The 26,519-nt window shown below is 42.3% G+C and overlaps 1 protein-coding gene across 2 annotated transcripts in view; it reads right to left on the bottom strand.

Moving 5' to 3' along the window:
* LOC144678944 (DNA topoisomerase 2-beta-like) overlaps nt 1-26,519 on the bottom strand; it is a 245,225-nt gene that overhangs the window by 113,083 nt on the left and 105,623 nt on the right. For both annotated transcript variants that reach the window (XM_078539057.1, XM_078539056.1), the window contains 9 exons: nt 25,607-25,745; nt 22,604-22,761; nt 14,527-14,652; nt 10,853-10,963; nt 10,644-10,749; nt 10,287-10,396; nt 9,792-9,884; nt 9,591-9,705; nt 5,120-5,241 (listed from right to left, as the gene is read on the bottom strand). In XM_078539057.1, the coding sequence (XP_078395183.1) occupies nt 5,120-5,241; nt 9,591-9,705; nt 9,792-9,884; nt 10,287-10,396; nt 10,644-10,749; nt 10,853-10,963; nt 14,527-14,652; nt 22,604-22,761; nt 25,607-25,745 (1,080 nt within the window). The remainder of the gene's footprint in view (nt 1-5,119; nt 5,242-9,590; nt 9,706-9,791; nt 9,885-10,286; nt 10,397-10,643; nt 10,750-10,852; nt 10,964-14,526; nt 14,653-22,603; nt 22,762-25,606; nt 25,746-26,519) is intronic.

The raw sequence follows: 26,519 nt of genomic DNA, 5'->3' as shown, positions 1-26,519 counted from the left end.
AAGATGGAGGAGCCCAGCCTGTCAGTGGAGAACGCAAGGTGTAAAGCATTTGCAACCATCTTCAGCCAGAAGTGCTAAATTGATGACCCATCTTGGCCTCCTCCAGAGGTCCCCAGATGCCAGTCTTCAGTCAAGTCAATTCACTCCAAGTAATATTAAGAAATAGCTGAAGACATTGGATACAGTAAAGATTATGGTCATTGACAACATTCTGGTTGTGGTACTGAAGACCTCCAGAACTAGTTGCACTCTTAGCCAAGCTGTTCCAGCACAGCTACAACACAGGCACCAACCCAACGATGTGCAAAATTACCCAGGTATTCCTGTCAACTAAAAGTAAGACAAATCCAATCTGACCAACTACTACCCCGTCAGCCTAGTTTCAATCATCAGCAAAGTGATGGAAGATGTTGTCATCAGTGCTACCAAGAAGCACTTACGCAGCCACAACCTGGTCATTGATGCTTGGTTCGGTTTCCTCCAGGGTCACTCAGCTCCAAACTTCATTACAGCCTTAATCAAAACATGCACAACAAAACTGAATTCAAGAGATGAAGAAAGAGTGACGGCACTTAACATCAAGGTGGCATCAGAGCGAGTGTGTCATTAAGGAGCCCTAGCAAAACTGGAGTCAATGGGAATCAGGAGAAACTCTCCATTGGATAGTGTCATAGCTAGCACAAAGGATGATGGTTGTGGTTGCTAGTGGCCAATCATCTCAGACCCAGGACATCACTGCGGAAGTTCTACAGGGTATTGTCCTTGATCCAACCATCTTCTGCTGTTTCATCATTGACCTTCCCTCCAACATAATGTGAGAACATTCAGGCGGCAGCTGATATGTGACAAGTAATATTCATGCCACACAGGTGCCAAGCAACGATCATCTCCAACAAGAGAGAAACTAAGTATTTCCTCTTGACATTCAACAACATTACCATCACCGATTCTCCCACCATCAACAGCCTGTACATTACCAGTGATCAGAAACTTAAGCCGGCCATTCACATAAATACAAGAAAATCACACTGGCTACAAGAGCAGGTCAGAGGCTGGGAATTCTGTGGTGAGCAACACACTTCCTGACTCCCCAAAGCCTGTCCACCATCTATTAGACACAAGTCAGGAGTCTGATGGAATACTCTCCACTTGCCTGGATGAGTAAAGCACCAACAACACTCAAGAAGCTTGATACCATCCAGGACAAGGCAGTCCATTTGATCTGCACACTATCCACCATTTAAACATTCATTCCCTCCACTACCGGTGCACAGTGACAACAGCATGTACCATCCATAAGATGCACAGCAGCAATTCACCAAGGTTCCTTCGACAGCACCTTCCAAACTGGTGACCTCTTGATTAAATTGAATTTAATTTCCACCGGCTGCTGTGGCGGAATTTGAACCCAAGTCCCGAGGGCATTAACAGAAAATGCTGGAAGAACTCAGCAGGTGTAACAGCATCTGTGGAAAGGAAAACAGAGTTAACGTTTCAAGTCCATGTGACTCTTCTTCAGAGTGAAGAAGAGTCTCACAGACTTGAAACGTTAACTCTGTTTTTCTCTCCACAGATGCTGTTAGGCCTGCTGAGTTTTTCCTGCATTTCTGTTTGTGTTTCAGATTTCCAGCATCCGCAGTATTTTGCTTTTATCCCAGAGCATTAGCCTAGTCCTCTAGATTACTAGCCCTGTGATGTTACCGCTACACCACTGTCTCCCCATGGAGAATAGATTGCTGAACTGCAAAGAAAACCACCCCTTTGCGCACTGAGTCATATTTGCTGCAGTCTGAGCCTACATGGCACCAAACATGGATCTCATGACTTCGGTCCACTGCAGCACTGAGACACTGGATGGCTTCTGTCTGGGTTGCTTTGGAAGTTGAGAGTGACCACCAGGCGGTCCATCAAGGGGGGTATCCATAAATGCAGTTATGGAGTTGGTCACCATTTCTACAATGGGAAAGATGGGATCCAAGCTGTGTGTGAAGTCCTGTACTATGTTGGAGCCACCTTGACAGTGACAAGGGGCTGTCTGGCAGGCCTGCCAATGTACCCAACATTCCTGTGTGAAAGACCATAAGCCTTTTCCTGTGTGCCACCCCATCCAAGTTTTCACTGGAGTCCTTGCAACAGAATCTTTGTGGGGCCTCACGCTCTGCTGATCTGCCTGTAGCATGCTGCTTCTGCTATTTCAAATGCACGTAATCTGATGTGGTAGCTTTACCACGTTGTCACATTATTTTCAGGTATGCCTGGTGGTGTTCCCAGCATACCCTTCTACTCATCACTGAACCAGAGTTTAAAAACAGAAAATGCTGGAAAAATTAAGCAGATCTGACAGCATCTGTTGAAATAGGTGCAGAGTTAACGTTTTGAGTCCGTATGACTCTTCTTCAGAGATGGTCATCTGGTTTAATAGTGATAGAGGGATATGCTGGGGCATCAAGTTACAGGCTACAATGAAATGCAATTTTGCTGCTGCTGATGGTTCATGTTGCCTCATGGATGCCAGTTTGAACTGTTAGATATGTCCTTAATCTATCCACTTCATGTGGTGGGCAAGTTGGCTGTGGTGGATTGGGAAAACACATTAAAAAGTATTGTTATGACATGGCAGGAGATGTGTGCCAGGCGGACCAAACCCATAATAAACTCTGGTAGGAGGAACGGAGGTGCAGATGGTTGGTAGTACAAAACCTGAGTACTGCTGAGAAAAAGAGACTTTTTTTGTCAAAGCTTTTCGACTTGCACTCATCAGGACAATTCTCAAGAAAAGACCAATGTCAAGGGAAACAACATATTTCTGTATGCAAAAAGAATGCTGATTGCCCTGGGGAATGGGCCAGCGAATAGCTCTCTCTTATTTTGTTTAGCTGAAACAGGTGCAACGTGTGTACAAGTTCTTTCTGTCTGCAAAGAACAGAGCCCTGTGTACACGCAAATGCGAGCCCAACTGACAATCTTAAATTGGTTGCCAGCGTAATTCTTAGCACATTGAGGATTATTTAGCAAATGTTGTCCAATCGCGGAATCGTGTCTAATGTTGTATACTATGTTTTGAGTTTTGCAAGCATGGGCTGGTTGGGTACAGTACATAACTTGCCCGTTGCGAAAAGCAGAAGGGACATGCTGTTTGAAAAGCTTTGACAAAAAAAGACTCTTTTTTCAGCAATTTCTTAAATGGTGAGAAATTGGGAAGTGTTGATCTCCAAAAGAACCTGAGTGTTCTTGTTCATAAGTCACTGAAAGCTAACTTGCAGGTGCAGCAAGCGATTAGGAAGGCAAATGGTATGTTGGCCTTTATCGCAAGAGGACTTAAATACAGGATTAAAGATGTCTTGCTTTAAATTGTATGGAACCTTGGTTAGACCGCACCTGGGGTATTGTGTACAGTTTTGGCTGCCTTACCCAAGGGAGGATATACTTGCCATAGAGGAAGTGCAGTAGAAGTTCACCAGATTAATTTCTGGGTTGACGGGACAGTCCTATGAGGAGAGATTGAGGAAACTGGGCCTGTATTCTCTGGAGTTTAGAAGAATGAGAAGTGATCTCATTGAAACTTACAAAATTTTCAAAGGGCTAGACAGAGTGGATACAGAAAGGATATTTCTCCTGAGTGGGGAATCTAGAATTAGGGTACAGTTTCAGACAAAGCAACAAGCCATTTAGGACTGGGATGAGGAGGAATTTCTTCACTCAGGGGGTGGCAAATCTTTGGAATTCTCTGTGGCTCAGTCATTGAGCATTTTCAAGACAGGGAGACCGATAGATTTCTAGATACTAATGACATCAAAGGATATGGGGATAGTGTGGGAAAACGGCATTGAGGTAGATGATTAGCCACGATCTAGTTGAATGGTGGAGCAAGCTGAAGGGGCCCAATGGCCGACTTCTGCTCATATGTTTCTACCACACGACATGATGAAGGATGCCCTCAGTGTGAAGATGGGATTTGGTCTCCACAAAGCATTGCCATGGTCACTCTCACCAGTATCATCATGGCCAGATGCATCTGTGACAGGCAGATCATTAATAAAGAGGTTAGGTGAGATCTTCTATTATGTTGGTGTTCTCACCACCCAGTCTGCCCAGTCTGACAACTGTGTCCTTTAGGATACACATTAATATTCCCATACCTAGAGTATTCTGTGCCCTTGCTAGCTCAATGTTTCCTCCAAATGATGTTCAACATGGGGAGAAATGATTCAAGGGCCAAGTAAGTGATAATCAGCAGGAAGTTCCCATGCCCATGTTTAATCTGAAGCCATGAAACTTTACTGGATCTAGAAACAATGTTGGGTCACTCAGGGCCACTGCTAAATGACAGTATGCCACTGTGGCCCCCAACTCTGGGGATCTGCCCTGCCAGTGGGCCTGGACTTAGCCGAGGATGGTGATGGAGGAGTCTGGGACATTAGCTGTAAGGTTTAATTTTGTAACTATGACTATGTTAGGCTGATTAATCTGTGGGACAGCTTTCCCAATGTTGGCACCAGTTCCCAGGTGCTCCTGAGGAGGAGGACTCTGTAGGGTCCACCGGATTGGTTATGCCTTCGTCTTGTCATTATTCAATGCCTGGGTTGCAACTGAATACTCTACCTTGTCTTATTTTTTATAGTGGTTGATGCATCTAAGTGGCTTGCTGGACCACTGCAGAGGGCAATAAAAAAGCAACCACATTGGGTGTGGAACATGTAAATCAGATCAGATATGGATGGCAGGTTTTTGTCCCCCCAAGAACATTAATGAACGTGTTGGGATTTTCAATAACAATCAGCCAGATTTGTGGTGACTTGTGCTGATACTAACCCTTTGTTTCAATTTTATTTATTTATTTTTTATAAACTGAATTCAACTTCTAAAATTGGGTTTGAACTAATTTTGATCATTAGTCTAGGCTTCTAGATTATTACTTCAGTATTATACTGGAGGGTTTCCTGTTTGCAAACAGCAAGCAAAGATTAACCTTTTGTGCATACAGACTCACTGGTTCTGAATCTACCTCTGATTTGAGGCTAAGACACGTAAGCAAAAAACTATGCTACAAACCATATGTCAAATTGTTAATTGATATGAACTACAAACGCAGCATAGGAATGTTTGCCATTTCACTTACCTCACCATGGTGATAAGCCGACATTTCAGCCACTGATCCTGCCAACTGGGCAACCTTAACTTCTCGTTTGTCATTTCTCTTGAAACATGTAAATAAGACTTTGCGTTGCCCAGGTTTTAGACCTGAAATAAATTTATACAAATGTTACAATATTATTTAGTTTTAAGATAGAGTTCCACTTCTTTAGTGTGCTTGTCCTGCACATTTGGACCATGTCTATACAAAGCTTCAATTTTTAGAAACTAGAAAACTCCAAGATTGAAAGTGGGGTTTTTCTTCAGATATAGGAAAGAACAGAAAATAAATCTGAATTCTGCTGTATCGAGTTATGTATTCATGGATGTGGGCATTGCTGACAAGACCAGCACTTACTGCCCATCCCTAATTGCTCTAGTAAAGGTGGTGGTGAGGCAGCTTTGCAAACTGCTATAGTCCATGTGGTGTAGGTACACCCAGAATTCTGTTAGGGAGGGGATTCCAGGAATTTGATCCAGCGACAGTGAAGGAATGCTGATATAATTCCAAGTCAGAATGGTGTGTGATTTAGAGGGGAATTTGCAGGTAGTGGTGCTCTCTACTGCCCTTGTCCTTCTAGGTGATAGAGGTCGAAGGTTTGGAGGATACTGTGGATGGAGCCTTAGCGAGTTGCTGCAGTGCACCTTGTAAATAGCAAATACTGTGGCCAATGTGTGTCAGTGATGGATGAAGTGAATGTTTAAGATAGTGGACGGGGTACTGATCAAGCAGGCTTTGTTGTCCTGGATGATGTTGAGCTTCTTGAATGTTGCTGGAGCTGCACTGATCCAGACAAGTGATGAGTATTTAATCGCACTGCCGGCTTGTGCCTGGTAATTGATGGAAAAGCTTTAGGAAGTCAGGAAATGAATTACTTGCTTCAGAATTCTGAGTTTCTGTACTGCCACAATATTTATAAGACTAGTCCCGTTCAGTTTCTGGTCAATGATAATCCCCAGGATGCTGATGGTGGGGGAATTCAGTGATGGTAATGCCTTTGAATGTTGAAAAGAGATGGTTAACTTCTCCCTTGTTGGGGATGGTCATCGCCTGGCACTTGTGTGGTGTGAATGTTACATCATACTTATCAGCCTGAACCTGAATTTTGTCCACATCTTTCTGCATGTGCGTGCAAACTGCTTCAGTTTCTAAGAAGTTGTGAATGGTACTGAACGTTGCAATAATCTCCACTTCTGATGTTATGATGGAGAAAAGATCATTGGTGAAGCAGCTGAAGATGGTTGGGCTTAGGACACTATCCTGAGGAACTCCTACAGCAATATCCTAGGGCTAAGGTTATTGGCCTCCGACAACCACAACCATCTTCACTTGTGTTCAGTATGTCTCTAGCCACTGAAGAGTCTACCCTCTGATACTCACTAACTTCATTTTGCTGGGGTTCCTTGATGCCGCACTTGGTCAAATGCTGCCTTGAAGTCAAGCGGAGTCACTCATACCTCACCTCTTGAGTTCAGCTCTTTTGTCCATGTTTGAACCAAAGCTGTAATGAAATCTGGAGCTGAACGGCCTTGGAGAACTGAAACTGAGCATCATTGAGCAGGTTGTGACTGAGTAGGTGCCACTTGATAGCATGGGCGACAACACCTTTCATCACGTTGCTGTTGATTGCAAAGAGGCTGATGGAGAAGTAATTGGCCTGAATGGATTTGTCCTACTTTTTCTGGGCAGGCCATAGCTGAGCAATTTTCCATATTGTCAGGTAAATGCGAGTGTTGTCGCTCCACTGGAATACCTAGGATAGGGCTGGGCTAGTTCTTGAGCGCAAGGGATGTGCCCATAGTCTTTCCTGTAACAAGTGCACACAGCTGTTTCTTGATAGTTCATAGACTGAATCTAATTAGCTGAAGATTGGCATCTATATTGCTGGGGATCTCAGGGGGAGGCCAAGATGCATCTTCCACCCAGTACTTATGGCTGAAAATGGTTGCAAATAATTCAGCCTTGTATTTTGCAATAATGGGGAGAATTTTCCGATCGGCGAGCAGGGGTGGGGCCCGCTCAATGGCGCGTAAAATGACGCGCGGTGACGTTGGGCAGATGTCACGACGTCACTGTGCGTCATTTAGATTTTCACTTTGGTGCTTTCTGATTCAGCTGCACGCCCACTGAACTGTCAAAGGCCTATTAAGGCCTGTTTAAAACGAATTAAATCAATTAAATGAGCTGCCCGTCCAACCTTAAGGTTGGCAGGCAGGCAAAGAGCCCAGGCGGCCTTCACATTTTTCATGGAACCTCATCCACAAGCGGGATAAGATTTCATGACGTGTTTATAATTAAATACATTTTTTATTTAATGTTCCTTAACATGTCCCAGCTCATGTGACACTGTCACATGAGGGGTCATGTCTTAAAATAATTTCAATTCTTTGTTTAAATGTTTGAACTTTAAACAAATCTCCCTGAGGCAATTTCTGCGCTCTTTTGCACACATGCGTGAAAGAGCGCAGGCCCGGACTCAGGGAATCCTCCCTTTACCCCCACCCCCGCCCTGGCCCGCACAGCTTCCAGGCGAGTGTCACGCTGGACGGGCCTTAATTGGCCTGCCCACGTAAAATGGTGGCGTGCACCCGAGCGGGGGCGCCGATCAGGTTCGCGCTCGCTCCCGCCCGCCCCCCCACAACCCCCCCGCCAACCAGAAAATTCGGCTCAATGTGTTAGATTCCGCCATCAGTGAGTTTGGGGATGTTTTGGAGCCTCCACCTCCCACCAGGTGTTTAATTGTTCATTCCCTATTGGATGTGGCAAGACTGCAGAGCTCTGATCTGATCCATTGGTTGTGGGGTTGTTTAGCTCCGTCTAACACATACTGCTTCCGCTGTTCAGTATGCATGTAATCCAATATCGTAGCTTCATCAGGCTGACATCTCATTTTAGGTATGCGTAGTGCATGCTCTTCTACACTCCTCATTGAACAAGGGCAATCCCCTGGCCTGATGAATGGTAGAGGGAGGCTATGCCAGGCTGTGAGGTTACAGATTGTGGTTAAATACAATTCTGCTTCTGCTGATGACCCACAGCATCTCACGAATGTCCTGTTTTGAGCTACTGATCTGTCCTGAATCTATCCTACTTTGCACAGTGGTCTTGCCATACAAGAAGATGGAGACATCCTGACAGTGTGAGGAAGGGATTCCATCCCCACAAGGATCATGGACATATGCATCTACAACAGGCCAATTGGTGAGGATGAGGTCAAGCATGTTTTTCCCTCTTGTTGCTACCTGCCACAGGCCAGCTATGCCCTTCAGAACTCGACCAACTTGGTCAGTGGTGGTGCTACCAAGCCACTCTTGGTGATGGACATTGACGCTCTCCACCTTGAGTGCCCTTACTACCCTCAGTGTTTCTTACAAATGGTGTTCAACATGGAGGAGAACAGACCCAACCGCTGAGGGAAGGCGGTAGGTGGTAATCAGCAAGAAGTTTTCTTGCCCATGTTTGATCTGAAGCCATGAGATCCAAAATCCAAAGTTAATGTTGAGGATTCCCAGAATCCTCCCTCCTGACTATTTACCACTGTGCCAGTACCTCTGGTCAGTCCTATTGCTAGGATTGGGTATACCCAATGACATTGACTGTAAAGTATGATTCATTAATTATGACTGTCAGGCTATTGTTAGACTAGGCTGGGGCAGCTCTCCCAATTTTGGCACAAGTTACCACATGGTTGTGAGGAGTGCCTAGATCAATGCTGGGCATTCTTTTATTCAACTTATCTGTAGCAGTTTGATACAACTGAGTGGCCTGCTAGGCCATTAACAGTCAACCATTTAGTTATGGATCTAGAGTCACATGTGCGCCAGAATGGTGAAGGGTGGCAGGTTCCTTCCCTGAAGGACATTAGTGAACCAACTGTTTTTTTAAACAACAATCCAGTAATTTCATGATCATTCCTGAGGCTAGCTTTTTATTCCCAATTTATTAACTAATTTAGATTCATCTTGGTGCCATGTTGGAATTTGAATTCTTATGTCTGGAGCGTTGTACAGGCCTCTGGCTTACTAGTCTAGTAACATTACAACTATGCTATAATTCCATTTATGTATTTAACCATTAGCACTAGTTGGAAAGCAAAATTATCAAGAATAAAACTTTTTTAGTCACAACGTTATAACAATTAAAAAAATATACAAAGCAAGTTTACACCATTCTACATTTTGTTCATTGTATCTTGTGTGCAGGTTCTAATATGTCTGAAATCAAGGCTTCTTGCATTACAATCCCTAATATTTGAGGTCACTAAGCTGGATGGAATAGAAAGAAGTAAAGGAATTTTAGATTATTTATTAGAATAAATATGGATTTATTTTATTATAAGACATTCATAAAGATACAGGCTTTACTTTTGGGCATAATTCTGATAACCGGAAATCTATGCCATAAAGAAATACAATAATAAAAAATTATAGGATAATTTCTAATCAGAAATACTTACCATCAACAAGAGAAGGAATGGACCTTTCATTGTCAGAATTTGAGAAAAGGATTAATTCCTTGTTGATGAAGTCATTGTATGTCAAGTACTTTGTTGCTGTTCCATATAAATATTGCTGTAAAATTAGATTTTGAAAAGTGACAATCATAAACACAACAGAACAAAATATTAGAAATTAATGACTACAATTCAATACCAGACCTCTGGCAGCCCATGTAGCCGCCGCTGTCTTCTGTCTTCCATGAAATTGGTCAGCCATTCTTTTCGATCATCTATCTTCTTTTTGCTGAAAGCCTGAGATGCGAAAATTTCTAATTGTAGCATTAAAGACAGCTAATAAACAATGAAAAGGTCACCATGTTGCAGTTTCTAGCAACCGATTATCCATGAAGCAACAATACCACTAAGGACGGCTTTACCAAATATACAACTGGTCAATCAAATCATGGCCTAACTTAAAGAAAAGTCTATCAATGAAACTCTCTGAATCAAAAATAAACTCATTTTTGTTTTTAATCATCATAAAAGGAGTTTATCTTAATGGATTCTCCTGGAATGAATGGCAATAGTGGAATTCCTATGTTTAAATACAACATTTATGCTGAATTTTACATATAAATATTGGGTTTGCCCTGAAACATTGACATTTAAAACACTGACAAGTTGTGATTTCTATAATACAGTTATGTTTAATACCAGAGTAATTGCAGCATCATCCTCCGGGCCAGTGTATCTAAACATTACGCGATGCCTGTCCATATCTGCAAAGTATTCTTTTGCTTCTTTTGATGTACTGGTACCAAGACCTGTGTGAGACATATATACCAGTCACTCCATATATGCATTTACTATGATTATTACTTAACATTAGCTCTACTGGGTACCTGCTATTGCCAGAATGAAACTCAACTCCAATTCGGGAGTATATCAGCATTAAGAGAACTTGTTCGCAGCTGCGCAAAAATACAAAATTTCTAAATTAAGTCATGTTTTCCCCCACCTCATATGGTTTTTACTTTTGATTGTTTTGAGTAAAACTTTTACATTACAAACCTTTGTAGTATTTCACTTTCCAAGACTTGTTGTTTTCTATGTGTTTTTTCCATTCATCAAATTCAGGAATGCTGTAGAATGCCAATTCTTGTTTATTTTTGGTAGCCTTTATTGGAAAAAAAACATATTAAAACAATATTTTTTATCAACAGCAATTAGAATTGTAGATTGTTCTGTGAAAACATTAGTGATCTGAAGGTTCAACTAGCCTTTACTATAGGTGTAATGAATTCCTCCAAGAATTGATGTCTCAGAAGAGATGGCCAGTTGTGATGAAAGAAGTTAATCAGCAAGCCTTTGATATGAGAGCCATCCTGATCCTGTAACATTTAAAGGTATGCAAATATCATACTGTTTCAAATTAGCCACTGTGATAAATTGACACAATTCATGAATTGTACAGCAAAAAAATAACTTAATATCCCATAGCAGTCCTCACAGACAAAATAAAACAAAGGGTGGAGTCTTGTGGAGGCGACGGGGTCTCAGTCACTGGCTGAAGAAGCAGCAAGAGCCCCGTATCACCTCTTTTCAAGAAGGCCCACTGCATCTTGTGCCACTTAACAGGACAATGGTGGGCCTTCCCCCGGGATCAAGGACTCAAGGATTGAAGTCCCACCTGCCGAGATCTTCCAACCACTCAGGGACATAAGCTCTTATGTATTCAGCAGCGCCACTGGGGAGGCAGTGGCTACTGCTACTACTACACCCATCTATCCACAGGCCTTCCTGCCATGGACTGAATTGGGATCGATGCGACAGCGTGGCTCTCCCACCCTATTAAATGTCCCCCCCCACCAAATTGACCATGGGGGAGAGCACAAAGATTCCGCCCACAATCTTTCTTCGACTTGTATCATACTAAATCTTTTCCTGCAATCTGACCTGCAACTTGATCTCTCTCTCTGTCTATATACTTGAATTTCTCTTATTGGTATGTCTCTGTCTCTAACTTCTTTTTCTGCACTCCCTCCATCCTAGGGAGGAATTCCATGATCCAAGGCATTCAGTTGTGGGCAATGCTCTCACAGGGAGCACATAAACAAAATAAAATATTTGCATTTATATAGTGCCTTTCTCACTGAGGCTATCCAAAAGCATTTTAGAGCCAATTAATTATTTCCATGTGTAGTCATTTTGAAAGAGGAAAGTGAGGTAGCCAATTACCTTGCAGCCAGGTCCTATGAATGGCAAGGAGATAAATGACTGATTATTCTGTTTTAGTATTGTTCGTTGAGCAATAAATGGCCTGGATACTACAGCATTCTCTTGATCCTCTCTTGCTTTTTTGTATATTTCTCTCCATATCTTTCTGTCCCTCTTTCTGTATACGTTCTTCAGATTTGACTACCATTCTTTCTAGATGTCCTGGTCTCGCTTCCTTTCACTGCCCATGTAGACCTGCAGCCAGAATCAGAAAATGATCTGGGCTGTCCAGGGAATGAAGGGGGATGGCATGCACATTTCACTGCCATGTGGTCTTTACATTTTTATGTTATCTTGCAGTGAAATTGGAAGTTAGAAGTCGGTGAACTGCAGCAACAGTGTTTGGATTGATGAACAGTGGTATTAGCTGGCAGTGAAACAGGGAAGTGAAACTAGACAGAGGTTCAGCAGAGTCTGGATCCACAGAGCGTGGCAGTAGCAACATGATCTGAATAAGACCCATAGACATGCGTTCTCTTTTTGTTAGGCTGCTCCAGTGACACCGATTAGAGAATATCCTGGCACAATTTCACTGCAACAGTGAGCTCAACTTCAAACCAGCTGGAAGGACACACTATTTAACTTGGTGAACAACATGATACTGAACAATCTCCCCCTCCTTCATACCACATTGTCCCATTCAAGACACATCACATGACTTATGCCACAGGAAGGTAAATGGGGGAGCCAAACAACATTAATTCAATTGCAGCAAAAACACAAAACATGCAGCTGAACACAAAGAATCCACTAACTGGCAGATACCAATCATAAGTGATTAAAGTGATGGTCACAATTACCAACGAGCTACTTTTTTCATTTAACATGGAGCATTAAAGTTGCTAGGAATGTTTCACCCAAAAAAGTAGAATTATTCCTTTAGTTAGATAGGCCCTCTGAAGACCTAAATGATTAGATGGAGTTTGAAAGGGGTCTCTACAATTTGTAGCTCCCAATCTGTGTTAACAGATCTTATCTAAATGGACCAATTCATTAAGTCCCAATTAAACATTTCCTCTGCCAGTAAGAGGGACACAAATTACTTCTGAGCAGTGTTTTTTGGGAGGAAGTGGCTGAAGGCAAAATAAAGCTAACATCAGGAAATTAAGAGGCTCCAAGAAGATATAACCCTTGACTCCTGCAGCATAAATTTAGCAGCAATTTGGTCTGGATTATCTATTTATTTCAAAAATTATAAAGCCAATCTATAATAGAGGATCTATCCTTGTGAGGTGGTGACTGGGCCCTTCTATGATGTTCCGAGCTGGCCAAGCGCTAAGCTGGTAAATCTGGACGTTCTGACATCTTCGGCTCCACAACTATATCATGCCAAGACAAAGAGAAGAAATTAATTTTTATAACTGTCACATCAGCATTTGAGCTGGAGCTAAGCTTCCAAACTCATACCCTCTCCACCCCCAAGAATGCCTACTTCCACTTCCCTAATATCACCTGTCTCCGTCACTACCTCAGCTCACTTACAGCTGAAATCCTAATGCATGGTTTATACGGTTCCAGCCTCAACTATTTCAGTGCTCTCTTGGTCAATCTTCTTTCTTTCGCTCTCTCATCCAAAACCATGCTGCCTGTACCCTAACTCACACTAAGTCCTGTTAACCTATCATTTGTGTGCTTGCTGATCTACATTGGCTTCCTGTGCATTAGTACCTCAATTTTAAAATTCTCAGCTTAGTGTTCAATTCCCAGCATGGTCTCACCTCTCTTCATGTCCGCAACCACTTCCAGACCTACAAGCCTCCATGAACGCCACATCCTCCAACTCAGACCTTTACATGACCCAATCCTTTGAATCACCATTGGCAGCCATGCTTTCAGTCATTTAGGTCTGGAATTCCCTCCTTATACTCTCCGCCTGTAAGACTTTGCTTAAAAACTACTTGTTTGACCAAGCATTTGATTATTATTGGCTGAATGACAACTTTTGCCTGAATATGCTCTTATTAATTGTCTTAGGACGTTTTACTATGTTAAATACACTAACCCAAGATGTTGCTGAGCATATAATTTGGATTTTCACTTCAGCACAGTACTAGGGAATGCTACAGTGTCAAACCCACTGTTATTTTGGTTGAAATGTTAAACCCAAAACTCTGTCGGCACCCTCTGGTGGGCATAGAAGGTCACAAAAAAATCAAGGCTGACCCTCCAATGCAGTACTGAGGGAGCACAGCGCTGTCAGAGGTGCTGTCTTTCAGAAGGGATCTTAAACAAAAGCCCCACAGTCTGCAGCTAATGGAGCTATCTCTGCAGCTATCCAAATTTTCCCTGCTATATCACTTACCATCCTAACAAGGAAAAGAAAACAGATGAAAAAGCAAAAGAAATTGAAAGAGTAAAGGACAAGTGACAGAAGCAAAAGAGAACAGAGAGAAGCAGCAATATGTAAACAGCAGAGGCAGGCAGTAGTTGCTACAACTTGGATAGCCATTAGCACAGGTGAGTTCCCAATTCATACTTATCACCAAAATACAATTTAACACCTAACTGATATTCAGTTAACAACAGTGACCATACTCTCTGAAGAAATGTGTGTAATACCATGGGGGATTAGCTAGTACAAGGAGCATCTACTGACAGCTGCATTATAGTGCTCAGAAATCATATTTTGTGCAATTTTAACAGTATCTTTTTTTCTTTAATTAAGACTCATTCAGACCTGATCAGTCATGATCATAATCTTGCCATAGCGAAGGGATTTCAGAGACTCTGCATCATCGTAACTTTTCTTGTATTGAAGACCAACTATCTTGATAATGTTGTTGATTTCTGCATTCTCCATTATCTGCATGACAAAATAGTCAAATCCATGGTTTTGTAGAATTGCGATATTTCACAACTTTCATGCTGTTAATTAACAGATCGGAATATAAGCCATATCCTTAGACATATACACAAGTCGTCATTCACATTAGTAACCATACCAGCAACAATTAACTACATCATGCAATTTCCACATGATGCTCTAAAATTAATCAAATAACCAAAGTTTTGACGAATTTCAGATACCAAATGTGCAAGATTACACAATTATCTACAGAATTTCATGTATCCGTCTAATATTTCAGTGCCAGATTTTCTTAAAAAATGAATTACTAGAGCTATATTTGATTAATACTAAAACATTCACAAATCAAAAGTATTGTAATAATAATGAGACATCAACTTTACTACTGATGAAGAATATGAAACACAGCAAACAAGTCAGCTGGTGGCAACTGGTGCGTATCCGTATATGGCAAATAGATGTGACACTTGTCACGAAACTATAATAAGTTTCATAATATTATTGTGGTTTACTGTAAAGTAGGTTTATGGGTGTGAGTGTATATGGTTCTGTCTGTGTGATTTAATTGGAGTCAGATAGGCTGCAAGCTTGAAATTATCAGAAGTTGTTAAGGGTAAAAGGCATTTGAAATGTTAATGAGTAAACATGGATGAGGTCTTAGCATGTAGCGTGTGAAGGAAATTTGCATTTTTTGACAGGTGAAGGAGTTGTTTGGGTTTCAAAGGGATGGTAGGATGTTTACAACAAAGAAGATAAACAGGGCAAGGTTATAATGCTTACTTTTCTCGAAAGGTACTGGCCATTTGGCAACATGAAAGATTTTTATGTTGTGGGAAAAGTACATTTCCAAAGACATATAGAACAATAGAATTTACAGATTAAAGAGAAAGAAACATATATAAAGGAAGGTAGGAAGGTGATGTTGTTGGGCCAGGTAAGATCTAACAGGAGTGTGTGAAGCAACCTTGGGAAAGCCTCCAGCCACTTTTGCAGAAGTCTGCTGTGTCTATGAACTAAAGTTGGAGAAAAGCCTTTGGAATTCCACTGGAATGAGTGCTGTGGTAAATGTGCTGGCTTGCTATTTAAATTAAACATCTATTTTGGACTGTTGCCATAAAGGGGGTATGTAATTGGGAGTCAGTTTAAGTAGGAATTTTGGGATTTGTTATAACATTAAGTAACTGTAATCTTATGTATGTGCTTGAAATCTTTTCTTTTGTTAATAAATGTTTTAATTTAGTTTTTCAAAATCTCTAAAAGGTGTTAATTGACTCATTACTTCTGAATTCAGTGCCCAAATCTTCTCGTAATAAACATGGATTGCAAAACTGTTGTGATAACGTGGCTAAGTTTCCCTTATGGGTTTGGTCCACCTGGCACACATCGCCTGCCATGTCATAACACGCTGGGCTGAACTATTTGGCGGGGGACAGGTGGCAGTGTGCTGTTGCTCCCCCGGCCCACCCAGGAAGAAAGATCAGCAGCAAAGTGATTGACTTTCAAAAGGACTGCAGTGATAATACACTGTGGCCTTTACAAGCTGAGGGTCGGACTTCAAACCCTCAGTGGAAGGAAGATCCCCCTCAATATCTGCCAGCTAATCTGATTGGCCAGCAGCTCTTGCAGTCCCAGCAGTGCCAGAAGAGGGTAATGGGCACTGCTGGGACTTCCTTGGCCCATGAAGAAATGTCATGGAAACCGGACAAGGTGAATCCTCTTGGATGGGGAGGGATTGGGCGCTCTAGGGAGTGGGGGTAGATTTTGGAGGCCAGTTGGGAGGTACAAAAGGAGGGGGTATGATTTTTAAGGAGGGTTCTCCCGATGTGCACAGGGTATCCCCCCCTCATTCCACCCTTTCACCAACTTTGGTGAAAAAATAGCCTTCTCACTCTCGCCCGCCTTCTACTGACCAGCATATTATGGCAGTAGAGGCGGACTGATGCCCTGAATTGCCACTTACTTGGGTAGTTAAGGGCCTCAATAGGCCCAAGAGCAGGCAGCCTACTGGGCACCTTACCCAACCTGGTATTATGGGGACTGGGGCAGGGGTGGCTGGGAAGCCACCTGTGGGAGTAGCTACCCATCTGACCTATTTTACATGAAACTCAGCCAGAAACACACCTGCTGGGACTGCAAGAGCTGCTGGACAATCAAATTAGCTGGCAGACCTTGAGGGCAGAACTTTCTCCTACCGAGGGGTGGAAGTCCGACCCTCAGCTTGTTAAGGACACCCGCAGCACTGCAATCCTTTTGAAAGTCAATCACTTTGCTGCTGACCTTTCTTCCGGGGTGGGGAGGGGGAGGCAACAGCACACCGCCACCCCCACCCTCCAAATAATTCAGCCCAGTGTGTTACGATGTGGCAGGTGATATGTGCCAGGCGGACCAAACCCATAAGGGAAACTTGGCCACGTTATGACAACAGTTTTTCAATTTGTATTTATTATGAGAGGATTTGGGCACTGAATTCAGAAGTAATGAGTCCACTAACACCTTTAGAGACTTTAAAAACTAAATTAAGAAATTTATTAACAAAAGAAAAGATTTCAAGCCCATATATAAGATTACGGTTACTTAATGTTATAACAAATCCCAAAATTCCTACTTAAACTGACTCCCAACTACACACCCCCTTTAAGGCAACAGTCCAAAACAGATGTTTAATTTAAATAGCAAGCCAGCATGTTTACCACAGCACCCACTCCAGTGGAATTCCAAAGGCTTTTCTCCAACTTTAGTTACTAGACACAGGAGTCTTTTACAAAAGTGGCTGGAGGCTTCCCCACACTATGTTAAGCTGTGTCTTTCTTTCAATTATCTGATGACAGAAAAGTTGCTGGGTTTTTTACTAATATGCCTGGCAAATATTAGTATATTGTAGCCCCATTAAAAAACAAGCTTGCATTATTAACAGATTCCCTATAGCACAGCTTAAGGCAAGTTGGAGGATGTTTTTCCTAATAAAATGCATTATATCATGTACTGAGCAAAGAACTATGCTACTGTTAAACAATAAGTATGTTCCTTTAAGGTTACAATTCAAATTGTGCAGCATTTTTGAAATTAACATGGATGAATTAGAGATCTGGCAGGTCTTTCTAGCAGTATTTTGGACACAAGGGCGGGAGGAGGAGAGAGGATGAGAATGCAGGCCACCACACTTCAGACTGCTAAGAATTAAGGAAGTTCAAGGCTGCAAAGTATTAATGATGCCAAGCCTGAAGAAAAGGAATGGTACGATTAGCAATACAGATTTTGTTCTCACTAAAAATCCAATTTTCTTGAGGGACAGGAACTGGAAAAGTTCCAACTGAGAGTGGTACTATAGTAAAATCGAAAAACTTCAGTAAATATAACACATGAGTCTTCACAAATATCATTTAAAAACATTCAAAGGTGGGTTAGTACTGAACTTTCATTGGCCTAATTATGTTGAAAAATTGAAAGACATATGACCAGTGTCTATATATTTGTAAAACTGGGGAACCAAAACAAAAAAGCTCCACTGCAACCCCCATGCATTATTAATGAATTGTGCACAAATGTTCATTTTAACAGGTGTCACTAAGCAAAACAGTAGGTGTCAACTCCAGTACTATCAAGGTAGCGCTCATGATTGTAGATGCAAACATCACACTCAAAATATTGCTGGAAATGTTCACTCAAATGGAATTCTCAGAGTCTGTTTAATCATGGGGTCAATTTTCTGAATAGTCATTTAACTGTACTAAACAAAACTTAGATATGCCCTATATGATCCTCCAGTAAACTGAATCATAAAGATTTAACTGCATGCCAATTTAAATGCTGCATTCGTATGGAGCAAAATGCCAAGGAATGAATTACAATGTTGCCATATTTGCAAGGAGGTACTGCATTACTTCAAACTCTGAATGCTGGCAGTATTTCTGATGGGGTGGGGGACTGAGCCAAAGCACTCTCCCAACATCCCCACTCCTGCTCAATTTTGCAGTCGCGTATAAAAGTAGTCGTAGCCTTAGACAGAGCCTTGGCCTGAAGCATGTTTCCTTCCATCTTACTGATTTCCTGGAGAAAGAGAAGAAATCTGAAGTGAGCAGGGTGGGGAAGAGGGGACTAAAAGAGAGGAGGAAGAGGACAGTGAGGGGAGAAAGAGGCCAGAAGAGGGTGGGGAGGAGAGAAAGAGAAGCTAGGGGATTGGCGAGGCAGGAGTTCAGGAGACCGAGGAGAATAGAGGAGATCAGGCAGATGATGGGAGGCACAGAAAGAAGTGGTGAGGGGGGAAAAGGAAAAAGTATTCCAAGTATAAAGTGAGGGAGGGGGGGGGGCGGGTGGTGTTGGGGTGGGGGTGGAAAATAACGCAGGTGGGAAGATGGATCCCGTTCTTCTGCCTCCTCTCACCCACTTTACACTTGCACCATGTTCTCCTCCCTTAGACCTGGATGATGCTCTTTATCATGAAGGGCAGTGAAGTAATTTTGCAGAAAGCCTGACACTTCTGTGACAAATGACATTATTAGACTCTATTAAATCCTAAAGTCATGACACTGTTCACTTTGTAATGTAAAAGGTGAACCCCCCTCCACCCCTTCTATTGAATAAACCTAACAGTTCATGCTGCCAAAAAAAACCCCTTCAGTCACCATAACTCTCGCCCAGAGTGTCTAGTTTAATGGAGTGAATAGCAATACTATGGTTGCTTCCAGTTTTCAGTCAACCTGTTATGTCATCCAGTTAATGAGCTGGGCCACTCAATGTCATCCTTAACACATGCTAAAAGTTTGCTACTTCACTAGCTATGTCACTTACAATGACTTTGCACTCACCTGTTTATATTGAATAAAATGTGCCTCACTAAACAGACTTTGCCACTTAAATTATGTAAAATAATCAATGCAATGTATTGTCAAGTTCAGCCTTAGAGAAATGGCTACAGCACTCTGGCATGATCTTGCATTATCCTTTCAGGAGTTCAAATATTTGTAAGGCCTAAAAGTTACACCAAACTTAACATTCATGAATAGGTCAGTGTTGCTTGATGGCACTATTACTGGTTGATGCCATCGCTCAGCTTATTCAAAACTACATCCTGCAGATACTTAAACAAAAAGATTTGGTGTAAAACCCATACTAGCTTCTCCTGATTTTTTGTGTGCGTTCAGAGCCATCATCATCAGTTCCTCAAAACAAAGATGGTGTCTGTCAGGCTTCATGGTTTGTGTCCCCTCAGGTAACTCAGCCAGCCAATCCTGGAGCCACAGGTCTTTGGGTAGAGAGGACAAAAATTACTGGGAGGAAGGTGGGTTCTCGAGTCAGTGTTCTGTTCTCTCCCCTCCCGCTTCCGTCGCTTCGCCACAACAGTTTATGTGGTCAGTTTCTGACTGTGTTGTGGCTTGTTGGATGAGGCGCCGCCATTGTTCCTCCCATACACTAATGTCAATTTCTCCCCTTTTCAATGAGGCTTTCAGAGTGTACTTGAACACTTTCTCTGTCATCCCTGAAATCAGGTGCCATCCTTAAGTTGTGAAAAGAGGATCTGCTTTGGAAGCAGAATATTTGGCGTGCGTATGCAGTGTCCAAGCCAGCAGAGCTGGTTTTGTACGATCATATTTGCAATGTTGGAGGAAGTGGCTTCAGTGAGGATTCTGGAGTTTGTTCGTTTGTTTCTCCTCTTGACTTTTAGTATCATTCAGACACACCGCTGGTGGAAATTTTCCAGCACCTAGCAGTGCCTTTGATAGGTGACCCATAAAGAAAGGTGGTGACAACAACAGCATTGCTGACTAAATGCTTTGTCCTCTTACAGAGATCTCAGTTGTGCAATATTTGGAAGGAGGCACTGGCCGATTCTGTGCTGAATCGCCTTTTTGATGGTGGTCATTTGAGAAAGGTAGGTGCCAAGATATGGGAAGTGTTAAATGACTTCTAAAGTCTACCCATCAAGAACAATAGCTAAAAATATAGATGCTTGTCCAGGGGAGGGCCTGGTGGAGGATTTTGGGTTTGCTGATGTTAAGTGGGAAGACGTCAAGGTTGGTCTGAATGTCGCTTGCAGCGTGGGCCACAACTGCGCAGTCGTCGGCATATTCTAAGTTGTGAATATGCTGGAGGGTCACTTCAGTCTTGACTCTCAGCCTGCTGAGGTTGAAAAGCATCCTGTCAAGTCAAAACTCAATCATGACCCCACTGTGGAAGATAGTCACAAATGAGTTCCATGACCAGGTACAGAAATTAGTGTGGGTTTTTTCACTTGTGTGTGTTTCTGACCACAAGCTTATGTTTGGGGCATCTTTCCTAGCCCCTTCCTCCAGTGAGGTGAGCAGAGAGGACTCTAAAGAGGACTGCTCAGTCGTGGTTGCTGCTGCCAGGCAGCTACATACAGATGTGGAGATGGTATTGAATTAAGTAAATAAATCTATGGAGGAACATTCAATTGTTTAGCTAAGCCCCAAGCGAATGAACACAAGTAATGGCTTTGTGCAAACGAAAAATAATGTTTAAGTGCTATCTCAGTACTACAAAAGATATAACTCTACGTGAATTGCAGTTATATGTTCTGACCACAGTCCCTTACAAACAGCCCTGTGACAAAAAATGCACGTTTGTTGCAATGCAGCATTGCTCATAAGGATGCAAAGTGATTATACAACAATGTAATAGTTGCAAAAACAGAGTGTCAATGCACTGTATCAGGAACTAATGTAATTTTGATCTTCACAAGTGCCATATCAGTGACACTTGCAAATATCAAGTTTGGGGCGGGGGGGGTGGTAGTAATGCAACAAAAATCATCTTATGCCTAGTTATTGTTTGGTGGCTGTTCCACTAGATTCAGTCATTGTATCTAGCTAGAAATCTATTGCGGTTTATATTCCTTTACCAGACTTCACTTGACAAAATGTGGTGATCTTTGTTGGTTAGAGAAAGGAATAATTCAAACTCAAAGTCATGCTTTTGATTCAGTTTGCAAACAATTTGTTTGAAATTTGAGTGAGCAACTATCAAAACATATAGAGACCTTATAATTCCACTCTGGGATTTAAAAATAAATAATTCTGGAAAGCCAGCTTCAAATTGCCTAATAACAGTTTAGATCAAAATAGACTCCTGCTAGTCACGAACAATATTGCAATCAGGAGAAGTTTTAGGTGCTCTACTTTAGGATGGCTCTGATGAGAAAAAATTCATTAATGTAGTACCATGTACGACAAGCTTTAGTTATGAGGAAAGATTGGAAAAACTGGTACCCATTTCATTAGAACAAAGATGGCAAACATAGGGTATGCATGGCACAGAAACAGGCCATTTGGCCCAACCCATTCATGTTCATGTTTGTGATCGTCTGAAACCTCCTCTCATCTTTCCTCATCTAAATTTATCATGAGATAGATTGGAAATAAAAAACACTGCTTCCAACATTTTTGCATTTGCCTCTTTGCTAAGGAAAGCCACTCAATGGTTTTAAATTTATGAGGTCCAGAGGCATGATTCTTCATTCGCTTACTGACGACCTTACATCAAGGTATAAGGTGGAACCAATAAATATTGAACATTTTCTCTTCAGTTATCTTCGATATATTACAACGGTTGCATGGCTCTCAAAGCTGGGATGCATGGTCTGAAAAGGTGTGGGGAGTAAGGACTTACCAATGAGAGAGATCTATGACATGAGAAACAAGTAACAACAAAAGTTACAAACCATCCAAAAATATAATACTGCTTAATGTGCATATATAGCTCTAAACATATAGCACGCTTATACACAATTTACACTATTTCTTAATTAACATGTTGATTATATCTCACCAGAACTGTCATTCTGTGGTTATGTCTCAACAGCTTTATTCAGTTGTTTTACATGCAAGGGATTTCTATCTGTCCCAGGATCAAAAAGGCAAATCCCTCATTCAAAACTGCGAAAACATAATGGAATCTTAATTTATATTGCATCACCTTCGTGCAAACATACCTGTTTGTGTGAAGCTTCTCGAACATTGAGAATTTTACCCCTCAATGGGAACACACCATATCTGTCACGCCCAATGACAGCCAGACCTGACACAGCCAAGGATTTGGCTGAATCTCCTTCCGTCAGAATCAATGTACAATCTGAAGAATGTCTGCCACCTGATTCAGAAATAAATACATGCCTTTAAGTTGCAGTTTACTTATTAAAGACAGATACATACACACAAACAAATTAGGAGCAGGAGTAGGCCACCCAGCCCCTCGAGCCTGCTCCACCATTCAATAAGATCATGGCTGATCTGACTGTAACCTCAACCCCACGTTCCTGCCTACCCCCAATCACCTTTCACCCCCATGTTAGTCAAGAATCTATCTAGCTCTGCCTTAAAAATATTCAAAGGCTCCGCTTCCACCACCTTTTGAGAAACAGAGTTCCAAAGACTCACTGCCCTCAGAGAAAAAATTTCTCCTTACCTTCGTCTTAAATGAGCGACCCTTTATTTTTATAAACAGTGTGACCGCAAATGGAGTGCAGCTGAGCTAACTGAGTGAAGACTTAGAGTTTGGTGAGAGGGGGACTTAGAACCATAGAAAATTTATAGCACAAAAGGAAGCCATTCAGCCCATCGTGTCCATGCCAGCCCGAGGACACCCAGGTGCCCTTTCTAATCCCACCTTCCTGCACCTGGCCCATAGCCCTGCAGTTTACAGCACTTAAGGTGCAGATCCAGGTACTTTTTAAAAGAGTTTAGAGTTTCTGCCTCTACTACCAACTTGGGCAGCGAATTCCAGACACCCACTACCCTCTGTGCAAAAAAGTTCTCCCTCATGTCCCCCCTACACCTTCTGCCACTTATCTTGAATCTATGTCCCCTGGTTCTAGAATTCTCCACCAAGGGAAACAATTTTATCCTGTCCACTCTATCTATTCCCCTCATAATTTTGTACACCTCAATCAAGTCACCTCTCAGCCTTCTTTGTTCTAAGGAAAATAACCCCAACCTATCCAATCTCTCCTCGTAGCTACACTTTTCTAATCCTGGCAACGTTCTTGTAAACCTCCTCTGCATTCTCTCCAGAGCTATTACGTCCTTCCTGTAATGTGGTGACCAGAACTTAAGTGTTAATTTTGTTCTTAAAATCTAATCTCGTCTGTAATTAGCAGTAACTGGAAAGTGCTGTGTAAGCAGGCTAAATTCTTTCTTCCTTGCAATTTATACAGGGTAAACTCACTTATCAGCTGTAGGAGCTGAGTAGCTAACTGGTTGAATCTGGTTACTGTAGCCCCAGTTCAGTTTACTATAAAGACATGTGTTACACCGACTTATGAAAAAACATTTTGCACTCAAATATGCACTTCTTATTCTTTCATGGGATGTAGGTATCGCTGCCTAGGCCATAATTGCCCTTGAGAAGGTGGTGGTGAGCTGCCTTCTTGACCACTGTGGTCCATGTGGTGTAGGTACACCCATAGTGCTGTTAGGAAGAGAGTCACAGGATTTTGACCTGGGGCAGTGAAGGAACGGTAATATATTTGCAAGTCGTGATGGTGTGCGGCTTGGTGGGGAACTTGCAGGTGGTGGTGGTGTCCCCCCATGTGTCTGCTGCCCTTCTCCTTCTAGATGGTAAAGGTCAGGGGTCTGGAAGGTGCTGTCAAAGGAGCCTTGGTGAGTTGCTGCAATGCATCTTGTAGATGGTACACACTGCTGCCACTGTGCATCAGTGGTGGAGAGAGTGACTGTTTAAGGTGTTGGATAGGGTACCAATCATGCAGGCTGCTTTGTCTTGGACGGTGTCAAGCTTCTTCAGTGTTGTTAGAGCTGCACTCCAGGCAAGCGGAGAGTATTTCATCACACTCCTGACTTGCGACTTGCAGATGGTGACAGGCTTTGGGAATTCAGGAGGTGAGTTATCCTCACAAAATTCCCAGCCTTTGATTTGCTCTTGTAGCCACAGTATTTATTTGGCTGCTCCTGTTGATAGTGGGGGACTCAGCGATGATAATACCATCGAATGTCATGGGGAGATGGTTGGATTCTCTCTTGTTGAAGACTCCTGGCACTTGTGTGGCGCAAATGTTACTTGTCACTTACCAGCCTAAGCCTGAATGTTGTCCAGGTCTTGCTGCATGCAGGCACAGACTGCTTCAGTATTGGAGGAGTTGCGAATGGTGCTGAACACAATCATCAGTGAACATTACCACTTCTGACCTTATGATGGAGGTCAGGTCATTGATGAAGAAGCCTAGGTTGGTTGGGGCTAAAAGGTTCCATGGATTGTGATGATTGGTCACCAACAACTAAAACCATCTTCGTTTGGGTTAGGTATCACTCCAACCAGTGGATAGTTATCCCTCTAATTCCCATTGATCCAATTTTGAGAGTTCAGTCTCACAGTTCTCCTCCCACTTAACCCAGACACAAGCCCCCAGATGTTAGTAAGGGTGGCTTTGCAGAATCGACAGGGCTGAATTTGTATCGTTCCAGTGCCTGGGTCAATGCCAGATGGTCTGTCCATTTCCATTCCTTTGTAGAGGTTGTATAGAACTACATGGCTTGCTGGGCCATTTCAGAGGATACTTAAGAGTCAACCATATTGATTCTAGAGTCACATGTAGGCCAGACCAGCTAAGGATGGCAGATTTCTTTCCTTAAAGGGCATTAGTGAATTAGGTGGGGTTTTATAACAATCGACAATTGGTCACTACTACAGAGGCTAGCTTTTAATTCCAGAGTTATTAACTGAATTTAAATTCAGCTGTGGTGGGATTTGAACCCAGTCCCAGAACATTAGCTTGTGCTCTGGATTGCTAGTCTAGTGACATTACTACTACACCACCACCTCCCTATTGAGATTTTAGCAACTACTGTAGTTCCAAATATGAAGCAAGCTCACACTAGTGATCATAATAGGAATCAACCATTCTATTTTTAATCATGGTTATAAAAGGTGGCTTATGTCATTGTTATTCTAGTAAATATGAAAGCAAAAACACTTACTGTACCTGCATCGTTGGCATCATCCAGTTTTGGAATGCCTTTGATTTTGCTGTGTTTTACGGAGGAACACTTCTTATTTAATTGGGTCTGGGCTTTAAATTTGACCCAATTTAGTATACTTTCAACAATGCCACAGTTGTTTGCCTGGAAGGGCCAAAGAAATTTTCATTCCCTTTAACATCACGTGAAAAAGAAAATCTTGACGCAAAAACATCAACTTAACTTTAACAAAATTGAATGAGACCCAAGAATACTGAACTCTTGAGAAACCCCCCAACAGAACTTTCCAGTACATTAGAAACAGGGATTCATATAGTATTTTTAATGCAGAGTATCATCCTGGAGGGAGAGAGAAAGGAACCAACACCTAGCTACAATGGGAGATTCAATAGAGGAAACCAAGGCCTGAATTTTTCCCACATCGGGTGGGGGCGGTCGTGGAGCCAATTGCCGCCCGTGACCGGCTCTGCACCACTATTTTACGCAGGCGGGCCAATTAAGGCCTGCCCAGTGTAAGACGCGAGCCGTAATGCTCAGCGCTACCTGTGCGGGCGGGGGAAGGAGGGAGAATCAGGACAGCTCCGTGCCTCAAGGAGATTGAATCACTATTGAAATCATTAAATACATGGATTAAAAATTTATTTAAACGTGTCTCCTCATGTGATTGTATTTTTATAGTTAGGAAAAACCTTTCATTTTATTAATAAATGCTTTAGGAAACCTGATCCTGCTCGTGGATGAGGTTTCCTAAAAAATGTGAAGGCTACTTGGCCTTTTTCCCTGCCCACCAACCTTAAGGTTGGACGGGCAGCGTTAACAATTAAACATTAATCACTTCCTTAATGGTCTTAATAGGCAGTTTAAATATCGGCAGGCGTGCAGCCAACTCCGGCTCGCGCCCGCTGAACAAAACATCAC

This window comes from Cetorhinus maximus, chromosome 3 (genome assembly GCF_964194155.1).
Source record: "Cetorhinus maximus chromosome 3, sCetMax3.hap1.1, whole genome shotgun sequence".
Classification (NCBI taxonomy): domain Eukaryota; kingdom Metazoa; phylum Chordata; class Chondrichthyes; order Lamniformes; family Cetorhinidae; genus Cetorhinus; species Cetorhinus maximus.
The sequence above is the reverse complement of the archived record's forward strand: the minus strand, read 5'-3'. Positions and strand labels throughout refer to the sequence as shown.